Source organism: Suncus etruscus, chromosome 1, assembly GCF_024139225.1.
Source record: "Suncus etruscus isolate mSunEtr1 chromosome 1, mSunEtr1.pri.cur, whole genome shotgun sequence".
In the NCBI taxonomy this organism is placed as follows: Eukaryota; Metazoa; Chordata; class Mammalia; order Eulipotyphla; family Soricidae; genus Suncus; species Suncus etruscus.
This window is the reverse complement of record NC_064848.1, coordinates 107,108,081-107,134,825: the sequence shown is the minus strand read 5'-3', so window position 1 is coordinate 107,134,825 and position 26,745 is coordinate 107,108,081. Positions and strand designations below refer to the sequence as shown.

General features: G+C 35.1%; 1 protein-coding gene and 1 pseudogene across 2 annotated transcripts in view; both read right to left on the bottom strand.

Annotated features, from left to right (window-relative positions):
• Positions 1-26,221, bottom strand: part of HGF (hepatocyte growth factor) — an 83,663-nt gene extending 57,442 nt beyond the window's left edge. The window contains exons 1-5 of one of the 2 annotated variants that reach the window (XM_049772808.1): positions 26,110-26,221; positions 18,219-18,384; positions 10,785-10,897; positions 8,697-8,811; positions 1,747-1,889 (exon numbers count right to left, since the gene is read on the bottom strand). In XM_049772808.1, coding sequence (XP_049628765.1) covers positions 1,747-1,889; positions 8,697-8,811; positions 10,785-10,897; positions 18,219-18,384; positions 26,110-26,197 — 625 coding nt within the window. In that variant the 5' untranslated portion in view covers positions 26,198-26,221. The remainder of the gene's footprint in view (positions 1-1,746; positions 1,890-8,696; positions 8,812-10,784; positions 10,898-18,218; positions 18,385-26,109) is intronic. The other variant, XM_049772809.1, reaches the window with a different exon arrangement.
• Positions 10,370-10,498, bottom strand: LOC126030273 (uncharacterized; annotated as a pseudogene).
• Positions 26,222-26,745: the final 524 nt, after the last annotated feature.

Genomic DNA, 26,745 nt, shown 5'->3' with positions numbered 1-26,745 from the left:
TGCCCTTTTCTGAGTGTGATGACCTCAAATTATTAGAGAATATTAAAAATACCCATCTTAACAAAAGAAGAAAAACTGGAAATAAGATACTTCTAATTATTTTTTTCTAGCATGTTTTTTCTATATTGCCTATCAGTTCTGACCTATGCCATTGTATTTTGATAAAAGCTATTCTTAAAAAGCAGGTTGTATGCTCAGAAATCACTCCTGGAAGGCTTACTGGACCATAAGGGATGCCAGGGGATCAAACCTGGGTCCGTCCCAGGTCGCCACATGCAAGGCAAATGCCTTACCGCTGTGCTATCACTCCAGCCCATTAAAGCAGGATTTTAAAAAATAACAGTTCCATAGAAATTGGAGTCAATAAGAATACTATATTCTCTTTAAACTTTAGTCATTACATTCCCTTGAAAACACCATCTCAGTTAAAACAAAACCAACCAATAAAATGCCTTGCCAATGACTTACAACTTCAGAAAATGGTGACAGTGGAAAGTTATCTACTAGAAGATTTTTATTTTTCAGTGTGTAAATTCAAGACAAGCATTAATTATAGACTTATTCATACAAAACAGACTTGTTCAAAATGTTAACACAGATCAGTTTATTTTTTTAAAGAAAAGAAAAACAATGAAGAACTTAATACCAAACAGAATATGATATGGAATGGAAAGTAAGAATTTACAAACAGATGGTGCTGACTCTAGCACATGAAGTCAAAAACTTTAAATTAACTAACAATAAAAACATCTTCACCTTCTCTGTGACAATTAGCTGACAATGACTTTGTTTATGTGATCAATATCCACCTAATATTCAATGGATGCTATGAAAGAATACTTGATTAATAACAAATAGATATCTTAGTATCAAACTTGGGCAACATTCTAGTAGCTCTCCCCACCCCCAAGTACTTCAAAATGCTATTAAAGTTGTTGTTGTTTTTTTTTAACCAGAATTAAATCCTTGTTTCATTTGGCTTTTAGAATTTTATGTTCTGAGGAAATTCAAAAGCCAGCCCATTCAGTAGCCAGATATCACAGAAAACTAAAACCACATACAATGCAGAAATAGTTACTCCTCTTCCTTCTTGACTATAAGTCATCCATTGCAAAAGCCTGGACTAATGCCCATTTCTGCTGTGTAAGGGTGTGAAAACAGACATGGATGTTACCTTTGAAACAGCTACTACTACTTTCATCTCTTTAGAGAATGATCTGAAGGGTATTTAGTTCCAGGCTTAGTTGTATATTCACCCAAACACACTGAGGTAATGATCTAGCTTCCAAGTCCTAAGTTTTCTTCAGGATTCATAGGCCCTTGCTTGCTACATCTCCTCACAACAGATTTGATGAAAATTTCTGCTGAAGCATTTGTTGTTAGAGTAGAAGTAACATTACTCACAAAAGGCTACATTTCATTTGGCTCCTCTGGAGTGCTGGATGGAGCAAATTGTGAGGTATCTGAGCTCCAGACAGTAGAGGAAGAACCCAAACAAACATTTACTCTTCCTCCGCAGGGATGCTTCAAGTTCTATGGCAACTTATACTGATAACTTGCTCCTTATTTGCATTAATCTGATGATAGTTCTCAAAAAAATCAAGTAAAGAATGTTCAAATACCTATAGTTGCATTTTAATGAACAGCATATATATTGTGATTAGTTTCTGTTAGCCTTTCATGAGAGTTGCAGTTCTACACAAAATGGAGGGCAGAGTGCCCCCCATGGCATTCAGGTTCATTTACCTTCTGAACACTGAGGAATGTCACAGACTTCGTAGCGTACCTCTGGATTGCTTGTGAAACACCAAGGTCCCCCTTCTTCCCCTCGAGGATTTCGACAGTAGTTTTCCTGTAGATCTTTACCCCGATAGCTCGAAGGCAAAAAGCTAGTTTTAAAATGATAATCATTGCAGTATATGAGCATGCAACTTATTTTTGGCCTATCAATTATACAGTTGGTCTTTTTCTCTTAAATGTTGAGAAAGTCCTTTATTCTATTTTAGACTTCCACATAATCTAACTTGAAATGTCTCATTTCTATTCATCCTGAACACACTTCAATTTAATAAACGTTCATTTAATGGAATTTTCAGTATTTCTCATCACTGAAAATGACTTTACTGTGTTTTTGTTAAGATCCAATCATTCTGAAATTTAAATGACACTCTTTGAACCATAATTTTAAAGTTTCACCAAAAAGCAGCAAATTATTAATCACGACCCACTTAGGAAAGAATGAAGAAACTTGAAAAGCTGCCTTGAAATATCACTATTAATTACAATGCCTCTCTAAGAAAATCACGTGTTTCTTTTGACTTTTCTTTTAAGAAAGGTCTCTATTTTGTTGCAAAATTGAGAAACAAATGATAAAGTATACAAAAACAATTAGAATTTAACTAATGATGGACTCAGACTTTAACTCTTTCTCTTTCACTTCTTACATTTACTTATTGGCTTACCTGTACACTAATTTTACCATAATTTATATTCTGTCATAAACCATACTTAAAACAACTTCAAATAAAATGTAGATGTGTTAAGAAGTTCAAAAGACTAACAGAGTTATTCGGGCCTGAGCAATACTACAGTATAAATGCACCTTCCTTGCTTGTGGCTTGCCTGCCATCCCATATGGTCCCCCAAAGCCACTGGAGGTGATCCCTGAGCCCCTGTGCACCACCGTGTGGCCAAAAAATAAAATCAAGAATGGCAGAGAAAAAAACGTGAAAATGTCATATTTCGGGGAGAGGGAGCGAGGCACATCCAGTAATGCTTAGGGACTACTCCTAAATCTATGTTTATGGTGGTGCTTAAGAATTATATTGATGGGCCCGGAGAGATAGCACAGCGGCGTTTGCCTTGCAAGCAGCCAATCCAGGACCAAAGGTGGTTGGTTCGAATCCCGGTGTCCCATATGGTCCCCCGTGCCTGCCAGGAGCTATTTCTGAGCAGACAGCCAGGAGTAACTCCTGAGCACAGCCGGGTGTACACCCAAAAGCAAAAAAAAAAAAAAAAAAAAAAAAAAAGTATATTGATGCTTCAGGGTGAATCTGAGTTAGCCACATGCAAAGCTAGTGTTGTACCCACTCTACTATCTCTCCTATTTATCTTTATCTTATAATGGTAAAGAACAAAACTGCTTTATTATGTTTTTAATTTCAATATGTTGACTTTGTGTGAGATTGTTGGCACTTCTAGGCCTGTCTATAATAATAGGCCATTGGACAAACCCAGCACATGCAAAATTTTCTTCACTAAAAACTAACACTATTTTATAAGTCTTGTCACTCGCTTAAAAATACTAGAAACTTATCAGAAGAAAACAAAGCTTTAAAAATTATTTGCACTATTTGTGACATTTGTCTCATAGTAATGCATTTATTTTTTAGGATATGCATGACAATAATAAAAAAACATACATCTATAGGCAACACTAGAACTTTTTTTTATTATATGTGTAATTTTTGACCATATTGGCTTACATATCTTTCACAGTAGTATTTTAGGTACTTATTAACATTGAATCAGGGGAATTTCCTTCACCAAATTTGCCTTCCCTCCACCCCAGTTCCCATCCTGCATCCCATATCCCCCACTCTCACCCCCAGGGCTGCTAGAATAAGAGGTCCCCTCTGTGTCTAGCTTACTACTTAGTGATCATATATCTGGTTGTTCCTGGTACTTTCCCATATTTCCCCCTCTGTGTGAGAGGTGGACCTAGATAGTTCAAGGTATGTGGTTTTGTTTTATTTTTGACAGGAGGCACAGCTAGCATTGTTCAGGAGCCTCTTCAGACTCAGTGCTCAGAGGTTGTTCAGGAATCAAATGATGTTCAGTGTTCAGGAATCAAATGATGTTGAACAAGGGGCTTCTGCATTCAAAGCAAGCACTCAAACCTAGTGCCCAATAAGCTAGCTATGGGATCTGCAAACATGGTTATTTTTGCTATTATCTTTTTAATCTGGTTATGTATCAATATTCAGTTCAGTTTTGTTATAAAATTTTATTTCCTGTTTTAGTCTTCTCTGAGTTCTAAGTAATATTTTAGATTAAAATCCAAACATCTTAGTCACAATATAAATCATTCAAATGTTTAACAATACCCATTGGATTTCTAATTAAGAAATCACCATTTGTCTTTATGCTGTGACAGAAAATGAACAAACCATGTATTGGCTACCAGATAACATTTATTATGAAATTCTTTATTTTGGATTTAAATGTCTATTAGAGATAAATCTTCATAAAATATGTTATCAGCCAAAAATATATTTTATTTAAGAGACTTACTGCCAGCTCCCCATTTGTAAGGTCACTACTATAAACATTACACAACTCCAATGTTTTCAGAAAGAGTCCATACTGTCTCCTTATTTTCACTTGCTTCTTTTTATTTTGGTTTTTGGGTCATACCCAATGATGCTCAGGGTTTACTCCTGGCTATGCACTCAGAAATTGCTCCTGACTCGGGGGACCATATGGAACGCTGAGGATTGAATCCAGGTCCATCCAGGGTCAGCCGCATGCAAGGCACTACCACTGTGCTATCACTCGGGCCCAATTTTCACTAGCTTTTTATTTCAAAATTTCACTAGCTCCTTTATTTTATATTGTAGTATAATTTTTGTTTGTATCATTGTTTAAATTTTATTTTAGTATTCTCATTTCTATAGCTTTTTAAAGTAGATTTATTTTAAAAATACTCTATTTTGATGGAATCAAAAATTTTAGACTATTACCTCCAGTTCTCTATTTCTTTACCTATAAAAGAGAATAAATGACGTGATCCTTTATTCCATATTTATTTTCTAACAGATGTAGCATATTAGTATGTATACACATATTAAATAAATATTATTTTAGAAAACGGTTTTGTTCCATACATGAAAACACATAAACACAGAAAAACAAATATGTGCTCAAATACCTTTCCAGTGGATTTTTAAAGCCCAAATGAGGCTGTGAAGAACTAATGAATGAATCAAAGATATAGTAGGAAAAATACAAATAGAAAGGAGGTGAAATAAAATAGAAAATAAATTTAGATATAGCTAAAATATATATGACATGTTCCCACTGGAATCAATAAAATTAGAAAGAGAACAAAAGAATGTGCTGCTTCTCATAATTTTGCATCATGTATATTAACTTCCTCTTTAGCTGTTCTGCTAGAAGAGCAGTTTAAGGTATCTCTTCTCTTCATTCTTGGATTATGGAATATTTTACCCAAACTATTTGTCTTCCGTTCTCTGAGATGTTTACTTTACCTTTATTTAATACTATTTGACCAAAGGCTGAAGCCTTATTCTGCTCATTATAACCCATACTTTTCATTCAACAAACACCTACAAATAGCTGTTTAATAAACATGCCAAGAGCCTGTAGTTGGCCTCATGAGAGTATGAGTCAAGGGTAGAGACACACTGTATCTCTTAGTGGATGGAACCCAGGTGTCAAGTGATCTCAGGAGCATAAGAGTGGAAATAAAAATCATCATCCCTAAATACCCAAACTGATATCAACGACAGTAAAATCAAGAGACCCAAACTATAACAAGCTATACACAAAATGGACCTGTTACACTAATAGTCCCGGGGCTATGGGTGGAGGTTTGGGATGTATGCTGGGAACTATGGTGAAGGAAGGTCAACACTGATGGTGGGAATGGCTTTGATTCACTGTCACTATGTAACTGAAATACACCTGTGAAAGACTTGTAATTCATATTGGTCCCAATAAAATAAAGAAAATTGTTCAGGGGCCAAAACTGTGGCACAGAGCAGTAAGGCATCTGCCTTATCAGCACTAGCCTAGGACAGACCACGATTCAATCCTCCAGCGTCCCATATGGTTCCCCAAGCCAGAAGCGATTTCTGAGCACATAGCCAGGAGTAATCCCTGAGCATCACTGGGTGTGGCCCCCCAAAAAAAGACTGTTCATTAGATCATATGCAGTAGGTTCAAAATGAATTTTTATTCATGTACACACTATTTTTGATTCTTTGACATTAATTAGAAATACATGAAGAAATATTTTAAATAGAGTGAGATGCAAGTATAGTTTGAAGTATAAATTAGGTCTGTGTACTAGCCTCCGTTTCTTTCCATATAAACTATGTTCATAGGAAACTTGACCTATTTCATTATCAGCTTCGTTAATGAAATTTAGGTAGCCATTGAAGGATATAGATGATGTAGATATCAGGTCACCTGATTTTCTGGTTAAGCTTCTGTACTAATTTCATCATCTATCATCATATTCCTATTAAGCCACTTGTAAAATATTTTCATTTAGGGAGTCAACAATAAATCACTCCACTAAATACAGGTACATATTCTTTTACCCCTTACCATAAAGTTAATATTAGCTAATTAGCCTAAATTTTAAAGTATTAAATATATTTAAATAAAATCTAGTTGATCTTATTTGTTTACTACCTTTAATTTCAAAAAAATGATTAACATGCAAGTATATTTTAGGAACAAACCTCTATATCACAAAGAATTGTTTATTGTTAAGATAGCTGATTGGACTGTGAGGCCCATTCACAGGGAGATCTATTTCACATTAACTCCTTGAGCAGAGAATCACAATCATAAAGAGCTTAGGTTGAAATTAGACCTTTACTGGGTTTGGCCAATACACGCACCTTGCTGGAATCGGATGGATTTCAGTGTTCTTTCTTGGGTTAAGAAAATCTTAGATCTACTTATTTAATAAATTTTAAATAAAATTATTTCTTTATTATAAGAAGAGTAACATCACACATATACTTAGAAAAGAACAAAACCAAAACCAACTATATTATTTATTTTGGTACTGTGTAAAATATGTACTCAGGCCCATTGAGCTATCTCTCTAATCTTGGGGAAGCTATTTCTTTTATCATTTTAAAATAGTTTATGCATTTGGTTATGTTTTAAGATGTTACATTATCAAAGTTATGGTATTAATGTTCAAATTCACAGCACTCACCACTACCACTGTCTCCAGGACCAGTGTCCTAATGTCCCTTTAGAGGGAACTTTTTTGTTTGTTTGTTTTTTGTTTTGGGGCCACATCCAGCAGCGCTCAGGGATTACTCTTGGCAGGCATGGAGGACCATATGGGATGCCAGGATTTGAACCACCCTCTGTCCTGAATAGACTATGTGCAAGGCAAATGCCCTACCGCTGTGCTATTGCTCCAGCCCTGGAGGGAACTTTTAAGTGACTTCAAAATTTTAAGTGACTGATAAAAATTACTTGTGAAATTAGTCTTTATGATCTATAGCTAAGTTTAGTTTTTAGTGGGGATTAGATAGCTATGTTTCACTTCAATAATGATAAAATTATTTTTGTGACTGTGGGATATAGGGAAATGCTCAAAGGTTCAGGACTACTTTAACACTCAGCCCAGCTCTGATGATATGATGGTTTGTGCTTGAACCTGGTAGTTCTGTGGGAACTTGAAACACTGAATAAAACTTGAGGCCTTATGCATGCCAGGTAAGTGTTCCAGTATTTTGAGAGATTCATTTACTTGTCTTTAGATAATATTTATTATAGTGAGCACAATTCTCTTAAGTTTACCACATAATTTCCAAGGAACTAATTTTTTCCTATGAAATGATAAAGATGAAATATATGAGGTAGAAGATTTAATCAGTCCAGGGACATTCTTTCTCCAACCCTTCTCTCTTACTTTCTTCTCTACCCTCTTCTCTGTGAAGGTGGGGGCTACCCCTAGTGGTGCTCAGTGAACCACATGAGATCAAACCAGAGTTAGCTGCATGCCAGGCAAGTGGCTTAGCTCCTATACTAACTCTCCAACTCAGGATTTCATTTTTTTGCTATATTTTTCTGCTGTGGGTTAAGGGATCTTATTTAACTGATCCATGGCCTATATTGACAGTTCTTTGGTAAATTCTATGAAGGGTTCATAATAGATATAGCAAAATTTAAGAAGCTACAACAGTTAAGAACACTCTGTGTTCCTATTAAAATCAGAAAATGATCAGCCATGGGGCTGGAGCAGTGTCGTGGAACAGTAAGGCATCTGCCTTGCTGGCGTTAACCTAGGACGGACCGCCGTTCGATCCTCCGGTGTCCCATATGGTCACCAAAGTCAGGAGCGATTTCTAAACGCATAACTAAGAGTAACACCTGAGCGTCACCCTAGCCCAAAAAAGAAAATGTTCCACCTCTGATGTATCTATCACAAAGTATCTCCTCTAGCTATGGACTGCAGTATCTTCTTAAAGAAGGACAATCTTTTATTTTAAACATCTTATACTTCTTCATACACACACATCGAGATCTTTAAGTTTTGTCTTGTAGCATAATATTTAGCCAATCTGAATAATAAATTATTTAATCTTTGGCTAAGTATCATGGATCTGGAGAGATGATCCAACAAACTAGAGCCCAAGGAGTCCCAAGTTCAATAACAGCACTGAATGGTCCTCTGAGAACTACTAGGAGTGATCTCAAGAAACAGAGAAGGGATTATTCTTTGAGCACCACAGGAGAGAGAGGGTGCCCTCAAAAGCAAAGCAAACAAAAATCTGTCATGAAGTCACATGAGTTTTGGACTTATATAGTTCATCAATGTTACATTACTGATTTGTAAAATACTTTGAAGGACTAATGTAAAGTTCATAACATACATAATAGTGAATGACTGTATCCTCTTTTCTTCATGCTATTCTTACCTGTGTTCATGTGGTATCATGGAACTCCAGGGTTGGCACTTGATGCCACTCTTAGTGATAGATACTGTTCCTTTATAGCTGCCTCCTTTACCAATGATGCAATTTCTAATATAATCTAATAGAAACAGTAAAGAAAAATGTAATATCTAAATATATATAAAAGATGAAATACAGAGAATTCTAGTCAGATTTTTATGTAATTAATGCTTAGTACCTCTAATAAAATTAATTTATCAAATTAAGTTTGACAGAAAAATATTATCCAAATAGGGCTAGAGAGCTAGTATTGCAGTAGGGCATTTGCCTTGCATGTGATGATCAAGATGAAACTGAGTTTGATTCCTGGCATCCCATATGGTTCCCAGAGCCTGCCAGGAGCGATTTCTGAGCGCAGAGCCAGGAGTAACCGCTGAGCACCGCTAATTGTGGCCCAAAAACAAAAAAATAAAATCCAAATATATAAAATATTTCAATAAAATATTAATATAAAATTTAGTTATATATAAAATCTATTATCAATTCAAGTTACTTTATTGTCATTTCAGTAATATTGTGTTACAATCACATGTTATAATTAACTTTACATTAATTAACATTAAAAAAAAGTACTGGGCAACCAAATTGCAACAAAAGATATATATATTCTTTTGTTGTTTTTGTAATACACTGGCAGGCCCCAAAGGCTACTCCTGGTTTGTGCTCAGGGTTTGCTCCAGGTTGTATTCATGGAACTATGCATTACTGGGATTGAACCCAGATATCTGGCATACAAATCATGTACACCGCTCAATGCAATTGATCTCCTCAAAGCTATATGTTCATATAAAAATATAGTAGATGGGCCAGGAGAGATAGCACAGCAGTGTTTGCCTTGCAAGCAGCCGATCCAGGACCTAAGGTGGTTGGTTCGAATCCCGGTGTCCCATATGGTCCCCCGTGCCTGCCAGGAGCTATTTCTGAGCAGACAGCCAGGAGTAACCCCTGAGCACCGCCAGGTGTGGCCCCAAAACAAAAACAAACAAACAAACAAAATATATATATAGTAGATACAATTATTAGCAATAGTGTTTAAAATCTCTCTCTTTTTTTTGGCCATGTCAAAAATGGAACCCAAAGCTTCACATATGCAAGGCAGATGCTCAATGAGCTACATTGACATAGATTATTAATTGTTTATGATATATGTCATTGAGTGTGTATAAGATTAACATGTTTTTTATACCATGAAGTGATTTATTCTTATAGTAAGCACCTATTAATGATGAAACATCAATATGTATTGCTAAATAGTTAAGTATAATAAAACAGTATGTTTAGGAAAATAAATACCACTTTTATAAAATGATTTATAAATGCGTTAAGTAATGGTTTATTGTTAATTCATGTTATTGTATTACCCTTCAATGTTGACAGAATTCTAATGAGCAATACAATTGTCCTATGAATGCAATATTGAATTTCTAAAAGACAAGTTAATAATGATATGATCTCAATCTTTTGAAGATTTTCATAAGTATATGAAGAGTAATAGAATTAATAATAGATCTAACAAATTTTTCAATATTTCCCCATTTTATTTTGTAATAGTCACCACTAAAAGTAGTTGAATTTTAAAATATAATTTACTATTATGTAAATTTAAGCTAAAACATAAGATGCAACTTTTTGTAGTAATCAGATAGGAGCAATCAGGGTTGTTGCAAGTTCACAGAGATTTTAATCACAAATCATGTGCAATCCAATCACCATATTCTATCTGCCCTCTGAAAAAAAAATCATGTAAGAATTATCTTGCCTGACAAATAAGATGCCAAATGTAAACAAAAAGAGATACGATACTATAGAAATAGAGTGATTTCATGTAACTGGTCATAGAGTGAAATGGTAACAGGAAGTTTGATGAAAGTTGTCTTTATTCTAAACAAGCATTATAAAATAAGTCAAGAATTTAGCGTCACCTTTCTTAAAAGATTGTCTACATAACAAACCCATTGTATAACAAAAATCATGGAAAAGAACATTATGGCAGGATGTTACACAAATTTCTGCAATTTATCTTTATGACACAGTTAGAGATAAATCAGTTACCTTTGTTTTCATAGAGGTCAAATTCATGGCCAAATGCTTTTTTCACTCCACTTGACATGCTATTGAAAGGAAACCACAGGCATCGTTTTCTTGTTTTATCAAAAACAAAGGCCCTGAAAAAAATATCTGAATGAAAAGAAGGAATAATACTATTTAAACAGTTCTTTGAAAACTGGGCCTATATGGGTCCAAGAGATAACTCTGGACTAGTGCACGTGTTTTACAGGCAGGAGGCCTGGGCTCTAGCCCAGAAAATACATGGTTACCCTAGCAATATAAAATGTAATACCTGAATACCTCACTGGGAATAAATAGTCCCGAGTACCACTAGGGATGAAAGCAAAAACAAAAAAATAAAAATAAAAAAATAAAGAGGGTAATATTTTAAAAATACATAATAAAAGCATGATGATAATTGCATCTAATGTTTTAATGGAAAAATACAAAAACATAAGATTATAGATATCTATTTAAATACTCATCAAATACTATTTAGAATGTTCTTGTTCTCATTCAATTACTGTGTAAATAATTGAAGGCTTAATTTGATTAAGGATAGCTTATTCAAATCAATAAATAGCACAATCACTTGGATTGTAAATATATAATTATTTAAGTACACAGTGTGTTGAAATATTTTGTGATTGTGTGCATCGTATTTTATTTGAAATACCATTATTAGTTTCCAAACTTCCTAATGTATAAAGAACATTCCAAAATGACATTTCCTGAAGAACATTAGACAAATCAATTGTCCAGGAGTTACTGATATAAAAGAAAGGTCTAAGATAAATTATTTTGTATAATATAATATATTATAAGAGTAATAAAATTTTGACGCTCTGAGCAAGAAATATAGGATAGTGGGCCAGGCATTTGCCTTGCAGGCATCTGACTGTTCGATCTCCAGCATCCCCTGAGCTCCCCAGGAGTGATTCCTGAACACAGAGCCAGCAGTAAGCCCTAAACAAAGCCAGGTGTGCCCATCCAAAAAAAAAAAAAAAAACAAACTGAAGCTATGGCATGTGCTGGAGAAATAATACAGAAGGTAAAAGTACTTGTCTTATACACATCTAACTGCAGTTCAATCCCTGGCAGCATTTTATGGTCCCCAAAACACTAACAGGAGTGACCTCAAATCATAGATACAGAAACAAGTGGATAAATCACACTGCTTGCTGGGTGTAATCCAAATTGGACCCTCGATAATATGACATTCTTGCTAAAGGCAAACAGATAATAGTTTTAATTAATATTTAATAACTATTAGACCTGAAATAAGGTACTGAATAGATAGATCAGTGGAAAACGTGCTTGCCTTGCATGCTGGCTGACCAGATTCAATTTTTGGCACTCCATATAATATCTCTAGTCTGCTAGAAATGATCTCTGAGAGCCTGGAGAGATAGCACAGCGGCGTTTGCCTTGCAAGCAGCCGATCCAGAACCTAAGGTGGTTGGTTCGAATCCCGGCGTCCCATATGGTCCCCTGTGCCTGCCAGGAGCGATTTCTGAGCAGACAGCCAAGAGTGACCCTGTAGCATCGCCCGGAGTGGCCCAAACCCCCCCCCCTATCCAAAAAAAAGAAATGATCCCTGAGACTTAAAACAAGAGTAAGCCCTGAGCACCAAGTATAGTCCAAATCATAAAATTAAATAAATTAAACTAAATTGAAATACTCAATTGATGTATCATCTAAAGAACATAACTAAATTATTCACACTTCCAACCATCATGCTTATAAAAATAATAATAATTTCTAATTTTTCACTAAAATGTCTTTCTAAACAAACTAGTAGAAACAACAATCTTTAGACTGAGAACAATAAAATACATTTAAAATTTTCAAATTATTAAATGTTTACATTTCTTACAGTAAAGGGAATTATGTTAGAATTCTAAACTATTATTTTACAATAGACACGGTATTAAAACTCCTTTTTACTATGTCATTCTAATAACATTGTCATTAAATACAAGTATATAATTTTAAGAATCACATATTTTTATGGTAAGAATTACTCCTTTTATTCCATATATTATATTTTGATAACATAATTTCATGTAATTATAAATATTTTAATTAACTATTCACAATTGTTAAAAATGCAAATCAAATTTAAGGGGAAATTAGATTTATAAAATACTTAAACTATATTATTAAATTATTCTTAATATTTTACCTATTGCTTGCTAATTGAATACACTTTATTCTATAACTAAATACTTCTAAAATTTAGATTCATAAATGTGCTTGATTTATATATTTAAAAATATTCAACTTATAAAGCATTTATACTTCAAAGATTACAGAGAAGTCATCAAAGTATATTTTATTGCTAAGGCAAATTTATTGATAAAATAGAAATAACTAATAATAAACTTGAATATTTTTGACAGACTAATTATATGCAGTGAGTTACATTCCTTATTTTCTTGTTATAGGGCAGGGGTCTCAAACTCAATTTACCTGAGGGCTGCAGGAAGCAAAGTCGGAGTGAGGCAGAGCCGTATAAGGGATTTTGCTTACCGAATATTCACAATAAAAAATCTCATTAGTAAGAAAAAAAAAATCGCAAAAAAATCGCATTAAACATTTGCATACTCCGAATGGAACTGCTCGGGGTATGCGAATGTTTAATGCGATTTTTTTCTTACTAATGCGATTTTTATTGCGATTATTCGGTAAGCAAATAATCGTGAATACTGCGATATTTGAAGGCCGGCCGCGGGCCACAAAATGTTGTACGAAGGGCCACAAACGGCCCGCGAGACGCGAGGTTGAGACCCCTGTTATACGGTATTGGGGGAGGATGCTAAATTGCCTTAAAAACATAAGAATTAAAAACGAATATATACAAGGTAAACACCTACCTGCTATGTTATTGCTCCAGTCCCACTGAGCTCCCATATCCCTATATCCCACTCTTAGGGATATACTTCAGGAACAGAAAAACACAATACAAAATGCCCTCTGCACTCTTATGTTCATCACAGCACTATTTACAATAGCCAGAATCTGAAAACAACCCAGATGCCCGACAACAGATGAGTGGCTAAAGAAACAGTGGTACATATACACATTGAAATACAATGCAGCTGTCAATAAAAATGAAATCATGAAATTTTCCTATACATGGATGGACATGGAAACTATTATGCTAAGTGAAATAAGTTAAAAAGAGAAAGAGAGATACATAGAACAGTCTCATTCATCTGTGAAATTTAAGAAAAATAAAAGATAGTATGTTAATAATACCCAGAGACAATGGAGATGAGGTTTGATATGAAGCTTATCACAAAGATGGGTGAATACAGTTAGAAACCAACTACATCAACAACTACCATAATCATGGTAGTGAGTGAGAGAAATAGAATGCCTATCTCGAAGACAGGCAGGGGGGTGAGGGAGGAGAGAGTGGGGGGCATTGGTGGTGGTAAGGTTTCACTGTTGAAAAAGGGGGTATATTTTTTTTATTATGGAAACCCAACTACAAACATGTTTGTAATCATGGTGCTTAAATAAATAATTTAATAAAAATAAAATAAAAATAAATAAACTCAAATAAATAAATGGGCCTGTTATACTAGCAGGCTGAGGGCAAAGAGTCATGGTTTGGGATGCACTTGGGAACATAATGGAGGAAGGTCAACACTGGTGGTGGGATTGGTCCTGATTCATTTTATGTCTGAAACCCTATATGAAGGCCTTTGTAAATCACAATGGTTTCAATAAAATAAAATAAAAGGAATATATATAAAATAAAATGTAAAAATATATTAAAAGCTATGTGAAGTTGTAGACTCAATAAATTGCCACTTTCCTTCATATTAAAATTAAATTGTATACATGTATGTATACATACTCCTTTCCTATGAGTAATATGGCTTGCCTATGAGTAAAGATACTTGCCTTGCTCATAACTTATAAGCCCTGTCACTAAAATGATGTGTCTCTGTGTCTATAAAGGTGATTTTATCTGGAAGGTGAATGACAAAATTTCCAGTTTGCTGATTCCATTTGCCGTTTACTCTCATCTCATCACAAAACCATAATCTCTCAGCAAAGTACATCATTCTATCTATATGGACTTGATTCAACACATCAAATTCCATGAGTTGCATTTTCTTTTAAGTTTTGCTTTAAGTCCTTATCTTATAATCTTCCTTTCAAACATTTATTTTGTCTAGTTATCTTGTTGTTTACGGTATATGGCTGTTTCCATACCAGTTACTTCATTACTGCTAGAAGAAAATCTTGTTTTCTTCTCAAGTCAGTTCATGAATAAAAAGTTTTGGAAAAACTTAGAATTAGTCATTCTCGTTATCTTTGTTATCCAGCAATAAACTTCAATCTCTGTAATCCACATTATGGATAACTTCTCAAAAAAAAATAAAGAAAAGTGAAACCATTTTAACCTTGTCTACTGAATGCTTTTACCATTTGTCGGTATTTTCCAAGTATTTTCCTATTTATGATTATTTTTCAATTATTTTAACACATATAACAAGTATGCCAAAGTATGTCCTTTAATTTATTAAGGGAGAGTTTCAGAATATAATGGCATATAACTTCAGTGCAAAATAAAATATTTAGTGATTCCAAGCAAATTTGTATATTTATTTGTGCCAGACAAAATGAACTCCCCATTTCTGGATAAAAGAACATTGCCTTTATTCAGGTAATATTAACATGTGATTTCTAGCACAGGTTGTCATATATTTGGTTACTAAAAATGACAAACTATTATGATATAGAAATATAAAATACATGGGATATGCAAAATGTATCAATTGAGTATATTTAATGCAGCAACATTGTTTCAGTGTCTCCTAAATAAAACAAAGACCTGGAGATGGAACAGAGTGGTAGAACAAAGGTAGGGTGCTTGTCTTGCACGTCACTGATGATTTGATCCCCATATGCCATGCAGAGTAGGCTAGAAATGGGTGAGTGTTAGGAGTAATTAAAGATAAAAAGTGGTTCTCCAGGGCCAGAGTGGTGACGCAGGCCGTAGGGCGTTTTTCTTGCATGCGCTAACCTAGAATGGACCGTGGTTTGATCCCTGGGTGTCCCATATGGTCCCCCAAGCCAGGAGTGATTTCTGAGCACATAGCCAGGAGTAACCCCTGAGCATCACCGGATGTGGCCCAAAAGCCAAAAAAAAAAAAAGTAAGTGGTTCTCAAATTCCCTTTGTCCTACACTTTCAGAACTAAACAGACATTTCAATAAATCCAACTCTACATTTTCATGAAGAAATCTACAAATGTTTACATAATTGAGATACTAAAGGATACCGGTAGTTTTTTTCTCTTTTTTATTAAAAACAAACTCTCTCATTTATTTTTAACTATCTCAACCATTTATAGAAAAGTCAGGGAAAGTAACAAAAAGTAGGAATATACTTGCAAAGGCAATTTCCCAGGGAACCATCTTCCTGAAGTTTGCCAGGGAACGTCTTCCAAAATGGCATTTTGGCTATAAAAAGACTTCCAGAAGACTATAAATAAATAGAAGGAAGATAGTCTGTCCTCTCCTAAATCTGGTAAAGTCTTTTCTTGATTATGTTCTCTCCTGCTCAGTCCCCAAGCATTGCTAAAAAGACTGTGTTCACCGTGCCACATCATCCTGACTTTCATGAAGAATATGCACAGATTACAGGATCTTTAACTACAGAAACCTGACACCAATGAGAGCGACTGTGTGAAAAATAAAATAAATAAAACGTTTATTGGCACTAGAGACAATGACTTGGGGTTGGACAACCTAGTATGCCTGTCTGGAGCCTAGAGTTGGTCTTATGCCAGAAAACTTCAGTGGTAAGGTCTCCTTGTATTCAGACCAAGGCTTTTCCTTTTCATGTTCCCCATATTTTGCTGGGCCTACGCAAACAATTGCCACTCTAACACCGTTTTTACTGTATTCTTTAACTTTTACCCTTAAAAAAAAAGAGAGGAAGACAAAGAAAAGCTTATTAAACCTTCTGCTGGGCCTTTGATGAGTTAATTGGTCACTCAATGATTTTCTTTTTTTTTTTTTTGGTTTTTGGGCCACACCCTGTGCCGCTCAGGGGTTACTCCTGGCTATGCGCTCAGAAGTTGCTCCTGGCTTCTTGGGGGACCATATGGGACACCAGGGGATCGAACCGCGTCCGTCCTAGGCTAGCGCAGGCAAGGCAGGCACCTTACCTCCAGCGCCACCGCCCGGCCCCCACTCAAAGATTTTCAATACTACACTTGCTACTGAACCTTTTCTTTCTCTTTCATCTCGTTAGTTTTTCTATTTTTTTTTTAATAACTTTGCCTTTGTTCTTCTTGAAACAAATGTATTATGGTCAATTGTGTCAAGTATGTGATATATTTTCTTTAAATAAATTTAAAAAAAGAGAGACAGACCAAAAAAGAAATGTTTGTGTCCACATCATGTGTCATTATCCAAATATAATATAGTTGAATTTAAAAATTATACACACATAGAGCCATGATTTAACAAAAAAGGGAGAAGAGGATGGAAATGGGAGGAATAGGGGAAAGTAAGGGAAAGTTTAAGAAGCACACTCATAAAAAATAATGTTTTTTTCTGGCATTGTGGAAGGATGTTAGCAACCTAAGAGCATTTTCTAATGTGAGGCCATATAGGGACTTGAAGAAATAAGAAAGCTTGCAAGTTGATACCTCTCCTCCAACTTCTTTGAAGAATCCAACACATTTCATGTGAAACTTCATCATCACTTCCTCCGAGCTCCTTTTAAACAGGCTCTGATACTGACACCTATCCTCTAGCTTTTTATCTAATTTTCTCAACACCTTTCACTTAAATTCCTAATGACAATGATAACTGATAGATGGAGTTGCAGTAATATTCTGGCCTTTGCCTAATTTACATTTTTCTTAAAAAAAAAAGAAAAAATAAGGTTTATGAAGAACAATATAAAACACTATATAGATAAAAATCCCCATATGTGCATATAAAAAACACTATATAGAAAGATAGAAAGTTTTCATAGAATGCATTTCTTAAAACCAAATGAATGTCCATTCTAAAATGAATCTAATTTATATATTCTCCCTTAATTAGAGTCCCATCCCCTGTTTGTCTGTTTGTTTGTTTGTTTGTTTTGGGGTCACACCCAGCTGCGCTCAGGGGTTACTCCTGGCTCTGAGCTAAAAAATCACTCCTGGCAGGCACGGGGGACTATCTGGGATGCTGGGATTTGAACCAGCATCCATCCTGGATCAGCTTCATGCAAGGAAAAAGCCCCAACTCTGTGCTATCTCTCCAGCTCTGAGAGTTGTTTTTTAATGCAGTAAGTAAACTTAAAGTTAAGTTTAAGAGTAAATATACTGAAATAGAAAAAAAAACACAACATATAATGCTATTAAATTTAAGCTACATTTTGGAAACTATCCTAAGGAAATAATGGAGCATCTTACTTGCAGGTGAATGGAAGTCCTTTATTCCTAATACATCGATTGGCACATAGGTCTGGGCTGTTCAGTTTCTTGGTTTTAATCTTCAGTAGTGGATCTTCTTTAATTAGAGTAGTCTTGGCTGACTTTTTGAATTCATGAAGTGTGTTTCTTCTTTTCTTCTGTCCTTCTAATGGTAGTTAGATCAATAACAAAAAACAAGAAGAACACTTTTAAGGTTTATATAGAAAGTTCCTAAGAATTATTTAGTGCCCCAACTGACAGTATAGTGGGTAGAATGTTTTCTTTGCATGCGATAGACCTGGATAAGATCCCCAGTATCCCATACAGTCCCCTAAGTAGGCCAGGAATTATTCCTGAGTGCAGAGACTGGAATAAATCCTGATCACTGCTAGGTGTAGCCAAGAAAAAAAAAGCAAACAAAAGAAAGAAACTTTTACAAACTTATTTTATCTAACAGCATACTACACCTCTGGGGTTTGAGGATGGAGTATATGGCAGAGAATTAATAGTTAATAATTACAAACAAGAGAGAATATTGTAATTAAGCAAAAACTAAAAACTTGACTTATAGAACTATTATGCTAATTATTTTAAATTAAAGATAATTTAAAAATCAGCACAGTGTTCACTCTAAAAGAGTTAACGGCATGATATTCTCCAAATGACATGGATTCAAGTACCAAGACATTTACCATGGTTTATAATTCAACTTTATATTTACTTCTACACTTAATCTTCTTGTAAAGTTTAACAAAATTAGGTAAGTTAATTCAATAACAAGTGAGAAAATTCTCACCAGAAATGGTGCAACAGATAAATACTTGTGAGCTTCTCTCCAAAGCAATTCATTTGGTTCATACTTCAGCACTTTTAACTTGCTATATAAATGTTTTTTGTGCTTCTGAGCACTATTTTTTAGTATCACTGAACTGTTTGTCTTGAAATCATGCCAAATACTATAACTCAAATGTTTGTTAAGTTTCATCCTTTAATGTAACAATATCATTTTTCTTCATGAAAGTATTCTACAAGGCCTCTAGATAGCACAATGTCTCCTTTTAAAAACCTGGAAAAATAACTAAATCATCCTAAAGGTCTTAGTCTCATATATAAATTTAAAGAAAAAAAAAACTTGTTACATTATCCTCAGTGTACTCAAAGTTACACAGTTTCTAACAATGACCATCCTCTTCAAAATGAAAATTAAAATGCTTAAAAGATTGCAATTCTTATACAGTAATAGTGAGTAGAACTATGTTGTTCCTCTGCCTGCCAATTATTTTGAACACCCCTATAAAAAAAAACAAAAACAAAAAAGATCATGTCATTTCCTTTGAAAATTAAGAAACAAGACAGGGGAAATGGACTCAACATCTGATTTATAACTCAACAACCAAGTTTTAAAACTGCTACTCTTACTTTTAATGCCATTTATTTTAAGATTTCTGAAGAGCACCTGCATTGCACAAAGCTGATATAGATTTGATTCCCAGCATCCCATATGGTCACCAGCAATTCCTGAGTATGGGCTTGTAGTAACACCTGAATAGCAAGTATACACCCCCCCCCACACACACACACACAAAAAAAAAAGAATTCCAAAGAAAGAAAAAATGTAGGAATATGGTTTGTTAAAACTTACTAATGATTGGTTTTAGCACTATTTGTAGACAACTTGATTATAGAAAAGAATGTGACTTTTTTATTCTTTGGTGTATATGGGGCAAGATGTGTCAAGAACAGAGTGAAAATATTTGTACAAAAAATTTAGAAATATGACAAGTAAAGGCATCACATTAATCATTTGCCAGTGACTACTGACTCCAGTTGGGTTTTTCCACATGCACATCTACTCACTAATGTCTACCTTAATCTGAAGTCCACAATAAATGAAACAAAACATGAAGTCCTCTAAATTTCTGGTTCTCTGTAAAGCCCCACAGCACAATCCCCCAAACATTAGTACAGAAAAGATCCATGATAATGCTTTGATTTTTAAATCATCTTGGTCTTCTAAAATGAATGGCTGTGGAAGGATAAATATAAGTAGCAAAACAGAAATGTAGCATAGAAACACAACCAAGCAAATAATCTGTCAACTTGCTATTTACTGAGTGTGAACCAAGTGACATGCATAATGTTGGCAGGCAGAGAAGAATGTGGGCATTATTATTGATTTGCCAAGTGACTTTAATTACCTGAAATGCTAATATCCCAATTATGTGATGAAAATTATCTTTTCTTTGAAATTAAAGAATTTTAATTATGAGTACTTTATTAAGTAAATATTTATAAATCAATTTGATTTAAAATGTTATGAATAAATTAAGTTTTCATTTTGAAATGTCTTATAATTGCTGGCATAAAAGAACAGTCATTCTCTAAGGAAAAAGTCATAGTTCTTTTCATATATTGCTGGTTTCTGCCATAGAGAAATGAAAATAGGCGTCAAGCTTCATTTAACTGTTTCTCCTTGTTTTATTACTTTTTTGGGGGAGACCACCAACAGTGTTCAGAGCTAACTCATGACTGTTTACTCAGGGATCACTCCTGAAGTGCTCAGAAGAAATTATGGAGTACCAGAGATAAAACCCTATTTAGCCACATGCAAGGCAAATGCCCTATGAGAAGTACTATCACTCTGGCCTTGTATTAAACTTAATTCACTTATTTAATTACTGTAAAATATTTATAGCATAAAAATCAATTGAATTTCTATGAAAATTTTAATATATCTTAAAAGTGAACAAATTAACATAGCAAAACTACTAAAAACTACTTTTTGCCAAATAAAACATCTATATATATGCAATGTTTAAATATACAATATATCTCAAATGGTGTTAACTGAAATTAGAATACAGTTGTCCTGATATGTAATGTTTTTATTATTTAGGCTCAGTGTGATTAATAAGAGCATAAAATCCAATTTAAAAAAATGTAAGACAAAACAAAAATTCATAGAGGTGTTTTAATAATTATTATATAAAATAGAATACCCTGTCATTGCTCTAATTGTCTTCAAATCCCATGTAATAAACATTCCATATGTTAAAGACTGTGTTAGTGAAAAAGATCTCTGCGGGGTCCTGGGTTGCCTTTAATTGAAGATCTTCACATCCCCAATAGTCCTATTGAAATGTATTAATGTGTGGCTGTACCTCATAAAAACAGTCTACTCTTGTTGACTGAAAATTTTCCCATCAAGATTCTTCTAAAGATCAAAAAGCATTCTGAAAAACAAAGAATTCTATGATTTCATTTACTAGATAATAAATAGGAGTGAAAAGTTTGTCTGGCACTATAGACTAATCACAGGCAATAGGAACCAGATACCAAGATTCTCCTTTCACTATTTATTTCCCTTGACTTAGAAGCTTTCCCTTACAATTTAGTCATTCCTACTAACTCAATTACTGATTACTCCAAAATGTGACGTCCAAGCTAGATGTACATCATGCTTTTCACACATTTATATGATTCAAAACAGAAGTAATGTTTAAACCAACATCTGAAAATAAATTATTTTGCTGAGAATAGCTTCAACTTTCTCTTCCATATGTATTAACAACTGATGCTTGTTTTCCTGAAAACAGTGAAAAAGACAAACTCAATTTGGAAGGAAACAAAAATATCTTTGGATCAGATTTTTCCCTACTATTTTTTTGTGCATGATTGCTTATAAACAAAATATTGAAAGGACATCAAAGGATGAGAGATCACTTGCAACTTTATCATGCTTTCCTGTATTTTAAAATGCAGCTCTCTCATTCCTTTTCTCTTAGTATAAGAAATATTCTGGAAGCTGTAAACTAAAGAAACTAAAGCCCCTTATATTGGCACTGAAATTATTAGGATCTTCAAGAAAATCTACAAACAGAAAGTAAGGTCAAATGTACCAAGATGCTTGAAAAAAGACACATTTCTCCCTCTGGCCCCTTGCCTCACACTCATTTCTCTCAGTACCTCATATATTTTCTTCTTTGTATGGCCTAACCATTGACTTCAAAGGAAAATCATGCAAGGAAAGGATTTGCAGGGTGTGGAAAGAGCAGGAATCTGGCTCCACATATTCTGAGAGACCTACCCACATGATTAGTGAGTGATTAACAGTTTGAAGCAACAAGATGTTAAGATGAAAGTATACAAATAATTAATGGAAGGGAATGGTCATGACTGGAGGTTTTAAATTCCTAAATCCAAGAATCATAAATATAAGTCCCTATATTCATGGCTATTATCTGGGATTTGGAGTTCACAAATGTACTGCCATCTACTTTTCTTTAGGAAAAGCAACAACATTGCAAATAAAGATGTCAAGAAAGAGCTCATACAAGATTTAAATCAAATGTTGGTCTAAATAGCATACCAATAAAACCATAATAATGTCTCCTAAAGAGATTTACAAAATGAAAAGATGTACAGTGGGAGATTTAGCTCATTCTTCATTCAATTACCCTGTTCTATTTTTTTGTTTCCTTAAAAATGCTGCCTGGCCTGGTCTATCACTGCCTCTGTCTACAGCTGTCCCTTTACATAGCAAGCAAAAGAGCCATAATATAGTGCCACTTCAGTTTTGTATCTTGCCAATTCAATGCCTACAGCAGATGCCCTTCATGTTCATTATAGAGATATCACAGGAATTACCATAACCCTCAAATGTGTGCTTGTTAACTTGCCCTATATTCCCCATCAGGAGTCATAATCTTCTTTCATGCATCCTATACAACAGCATCGGGATTACTTAATTTTATTTCCTATATTTTATCTTATCTTATATCTTTGATCACTTTGCCTTTAGCTAGCTGACTTCAATTTTGAACATTCCGCTAGTCATTTGTGCAAAACAATTATTATGTAAACATGTGATAGAGTTAAAAAGTTGTTAATAGTTGAGTTTCAGTCAAACATTGTTCTAACAGTTTTCTTTCATCAGTATTTACTATCACCAATTTCCTCAGTTTCCTCCACCTCCCAGCCTCCCTCTACTCATCTCTTCTTCTTCTTCTTCTTCTTCTTCTTCTTCTTCTTCTTCTTCTTCTTCTTCTTCTTCTTCTTCTTCTTCTTCTTCTTCTTCTTCTTCTTCTCCTCCTCCTCCTCCTCCTCCTCCTCCTTCTTCTCCTCCTTCTCCTCCTTCTTCTCCTTCTTCTCCTTCTTCTTCTTCTTCTTCTTCTTCTTCTTCTTCTTCTTCTTCTTCTTCTTCTTCTTCTTCTTCTTCTTCTTCTTCTTCTTCTCCTCCTCCTCCTCCTCCTCCTTCTTTTTCTTCTTCTCCTCCTCCTTCTTTTACTTTTTATGCTCAATATGAGTACCAGATCAAACCTTGTTATAACCTTTAAGCTAGATATAAATTCTCATAGTATTATTTTATCCCTAAAGCAGAGGTTTTCGTACATGATTTGGCAAAAATTGCGATTAACTTTTTGTTGTTGGTTTTAGCAAGATAATATAAATTAAAGAAAAAAGAAAAAACATATTTCATATAAATAGACTAGATGGAAATATCAGCTATATCTCTTATCTAGGACAATAACATAATGCCTTTAACATCAGTGTCTCCATGCAATTATGGTCAATAATTTCAATGCTATTAAAAATAAAACTTAACTATATAGCAGTTGCTCAGATCCAAATAAGTAGGGATATTTCTCATGCATTCATTTTTACAGCCAATACAGACTTCTAGAAAATAGGTGCTCATTTAGGAGTATTTTTTATTATAATTGGATTAGATTTGGGGGGGGTAGCCAGAGAGATAGCATGGAGGTAAGGCATTTGCCTTGCATGCAGAACTGTGCTTCAAATCCCGGCATCCCATATGGTCCTCCCAGCTTGCCTGAGTGCTCTGGGTGTGACCCAAAATGCAAATAAAGGGATTAATTTTTTTTTAGTATAGGTGGGAGTGGACAGAAAGTAGACCATGTAAATCAACTCTCCAAAGTTGTCTTTGGTTCAGGATATTGAATGTTACTCAAGATAATTGTCAATGTTATATGATCATAACCTAATCTAATAACTTACTATTACCTCATTATAATATCCATTTATTTTCTAGCAACATATTATTTTACATTGTTTACAAATATATAAATTCATCAAACAAGTCAAAAAGTACAGTCACAACAAGTAGAAGCTTTAAATATTCAGTCTGCTATTTGGCTTATTAAAAAATAAGCCATCAAAATTGATTTGTCACTCAAACAAAAGCAGAGACTTTTCTGATGACAATTTTAACTTTATCCACTTCAAGAATTAATCCCAGCATTTCTGTAACTCCCAATTGGCTTTTCCTTGCCTGCCAGCTCTCTTGGGCTGCATTCTCCCTATACTCAGGAAACGCAGTCATTTCAACATTAGCCAAAGTAAAATATAATTACAAATTTATATCTTCTGCCAACATTTCGTAATGCAAGCCAAAAACAAATAGACATTGTCTATAGTTGATCTACTGTTTGGATTTTCTACGCTGTGTTCCCCTTGCATTAGCATAGATGAGTTCAGATTATTATATTCTACTTCACTCCAGTAGCAATTTTATCTTCAAGTAAGAAAATCCTTCAAAATATTAAATGGTTCAATTGGTACTCAATATTCCCTAAACCAAAAATGTTTTAGAAGATTCCATGTTACATTAAATTTTAAAACCCAATAACCTTGTTGATCTGACTTAATTCTTCTTTACATCTTCAGAAAATAAATTAAAGTTTTCAAAATGACCTCCCTCATTCAGTAGTATCTTTCCCAAAGAGCAACTTCATAAAATAAAAGAAAGCCAGGAGGTGGTATCAGATTTCTTGTCACTGAGCAAATTTCTTGAGATTGCAAACTTCATATTTTGGAAGAAATTATAGAACAAGTTTGAATTTCTTAGTTAACTGTTCCCAAAATATCCAACCTACTCTCTCTCTACTCTATATTATCAGAGGGTCCTGTCTAACCATCTGGGCATTTGCTTCATTCTTAACCATCTGGGCATTTGTTCCATTCTTTTATTCCCCAGAGCCTGTGCATGATGCTTACTACCTTCTCCCGCTGGCATCCCAGCCACTACAATGATAATACAACTAAATACAGATGTTTCCTCTTGCCCTGATAACCACAGAAAACTCCCTGAAGCAGCAAGTGAAATTTCTAAACTTCCAGGCAAATTGAACTCCCAAAGCACTCTTACCTGACCTGAAAATTTAGAAGTACAGACCATGGGGGACTAAAACCAGCAGATCTGCAGCTTTTCTCAGATACAGAATCGCTGTCTCCCTTGCACTACCATTTCGAAAGAGCAGGCATCCTATCCAGAGGAATGAGATCTCAAAAGAGATGATTTCTCTTTCATTTCTACAATATGCCTATACACCGGGTTCTAGCTGCCCTCCCCAAACCAAAAAACTTGTGCATAAAGTCAATCTTATGGCTCTGAATGTTAACTGAGTGATGGGGGGGGGGGGGCAGTGGGTTGTCTTGGAAAATTGTTCTCTGGAAAAAATTAGTCCCTCCTGTACTGACCATCATCCTTCCCACTTCATACCAGCTTAAAACTAGTCTCAAACAGCAAAGTTGCAGCCAGGCTCAGCACTTCCCTCTAATCCCAATCCCGTAGTCCACAACTATTAGGTTCCATCAGCCCAGCAGGGGCTTGGGGGGGGGGGGGGTTTAAGGGGAAATACACTGAGATGTTAATTACAATTTCCATAGCTTTGTCAAACAGGGAGGGAAAAAGTCTGTAAATAAAGAATGTCAAAACACACTAAGTTTTAAAAAACATACCCAAATAATAATAAAGGCACAGTTCCTGCTGAGTTAAGAAAAGATGCTGGAACTAGGGTAAAGAGAGCGTGTTAGGAAAAGGAACAGCTAGGCGAAAAGTTAAGATAGGAGCAGTAAAGAGAAAACTAACCTGCATAGGGGATGGCGATGGGAAGCAGAAGGAGATGGAGGAGGGCATGCTGCAGCAGCAGGACTGGCAGAAGTTTGGTCACCCACATGGTGCGGACGAACTTGCAGGCGGATTCCCCTGGAGAAGATTCCTGGTGAGAGAAGCAGGTTCTTACTTGGTGCCTCCAGAGCCGGTCAGCTCGGAGCTGCTTTTTAATGCGAAGAGCTAAGTTTGTTGTGTGATTAACTGGCAAAGATCTAGGTCTGAACTCCCTCTGACGGTAAGGAACAGTTTAACAACAGCCCTCCATTCTCTTCCACCCCCCACCCACCCCCACCCCCCAACACCACCAAACTGATCCCTGCTCTCCGCCCTCCCTTCGTTAGGGAAGAATTTTGCAAAGAAAAGGTCACCTGGCCTGAGGCCAGCCTCAATTTGGAGGCTCGGGCTCCGGATCCCAGTGGCTCCTTTCCGAGTAGGGAAGGGAGGAGCGAGGCTCAGTCCAATAGCTAAATCAAGGCACAGGCAGAGGACCCACTCGCTCAATTCGAACAGAAAATACATGTGTTTACACATCTATTTGGAAAAGAGGAAGGGGAAGCGGCCTAAGAAGAAAGCAAAGAGCTGCTGCCTTCGGTCCGAAATGCCTTTGCTCCT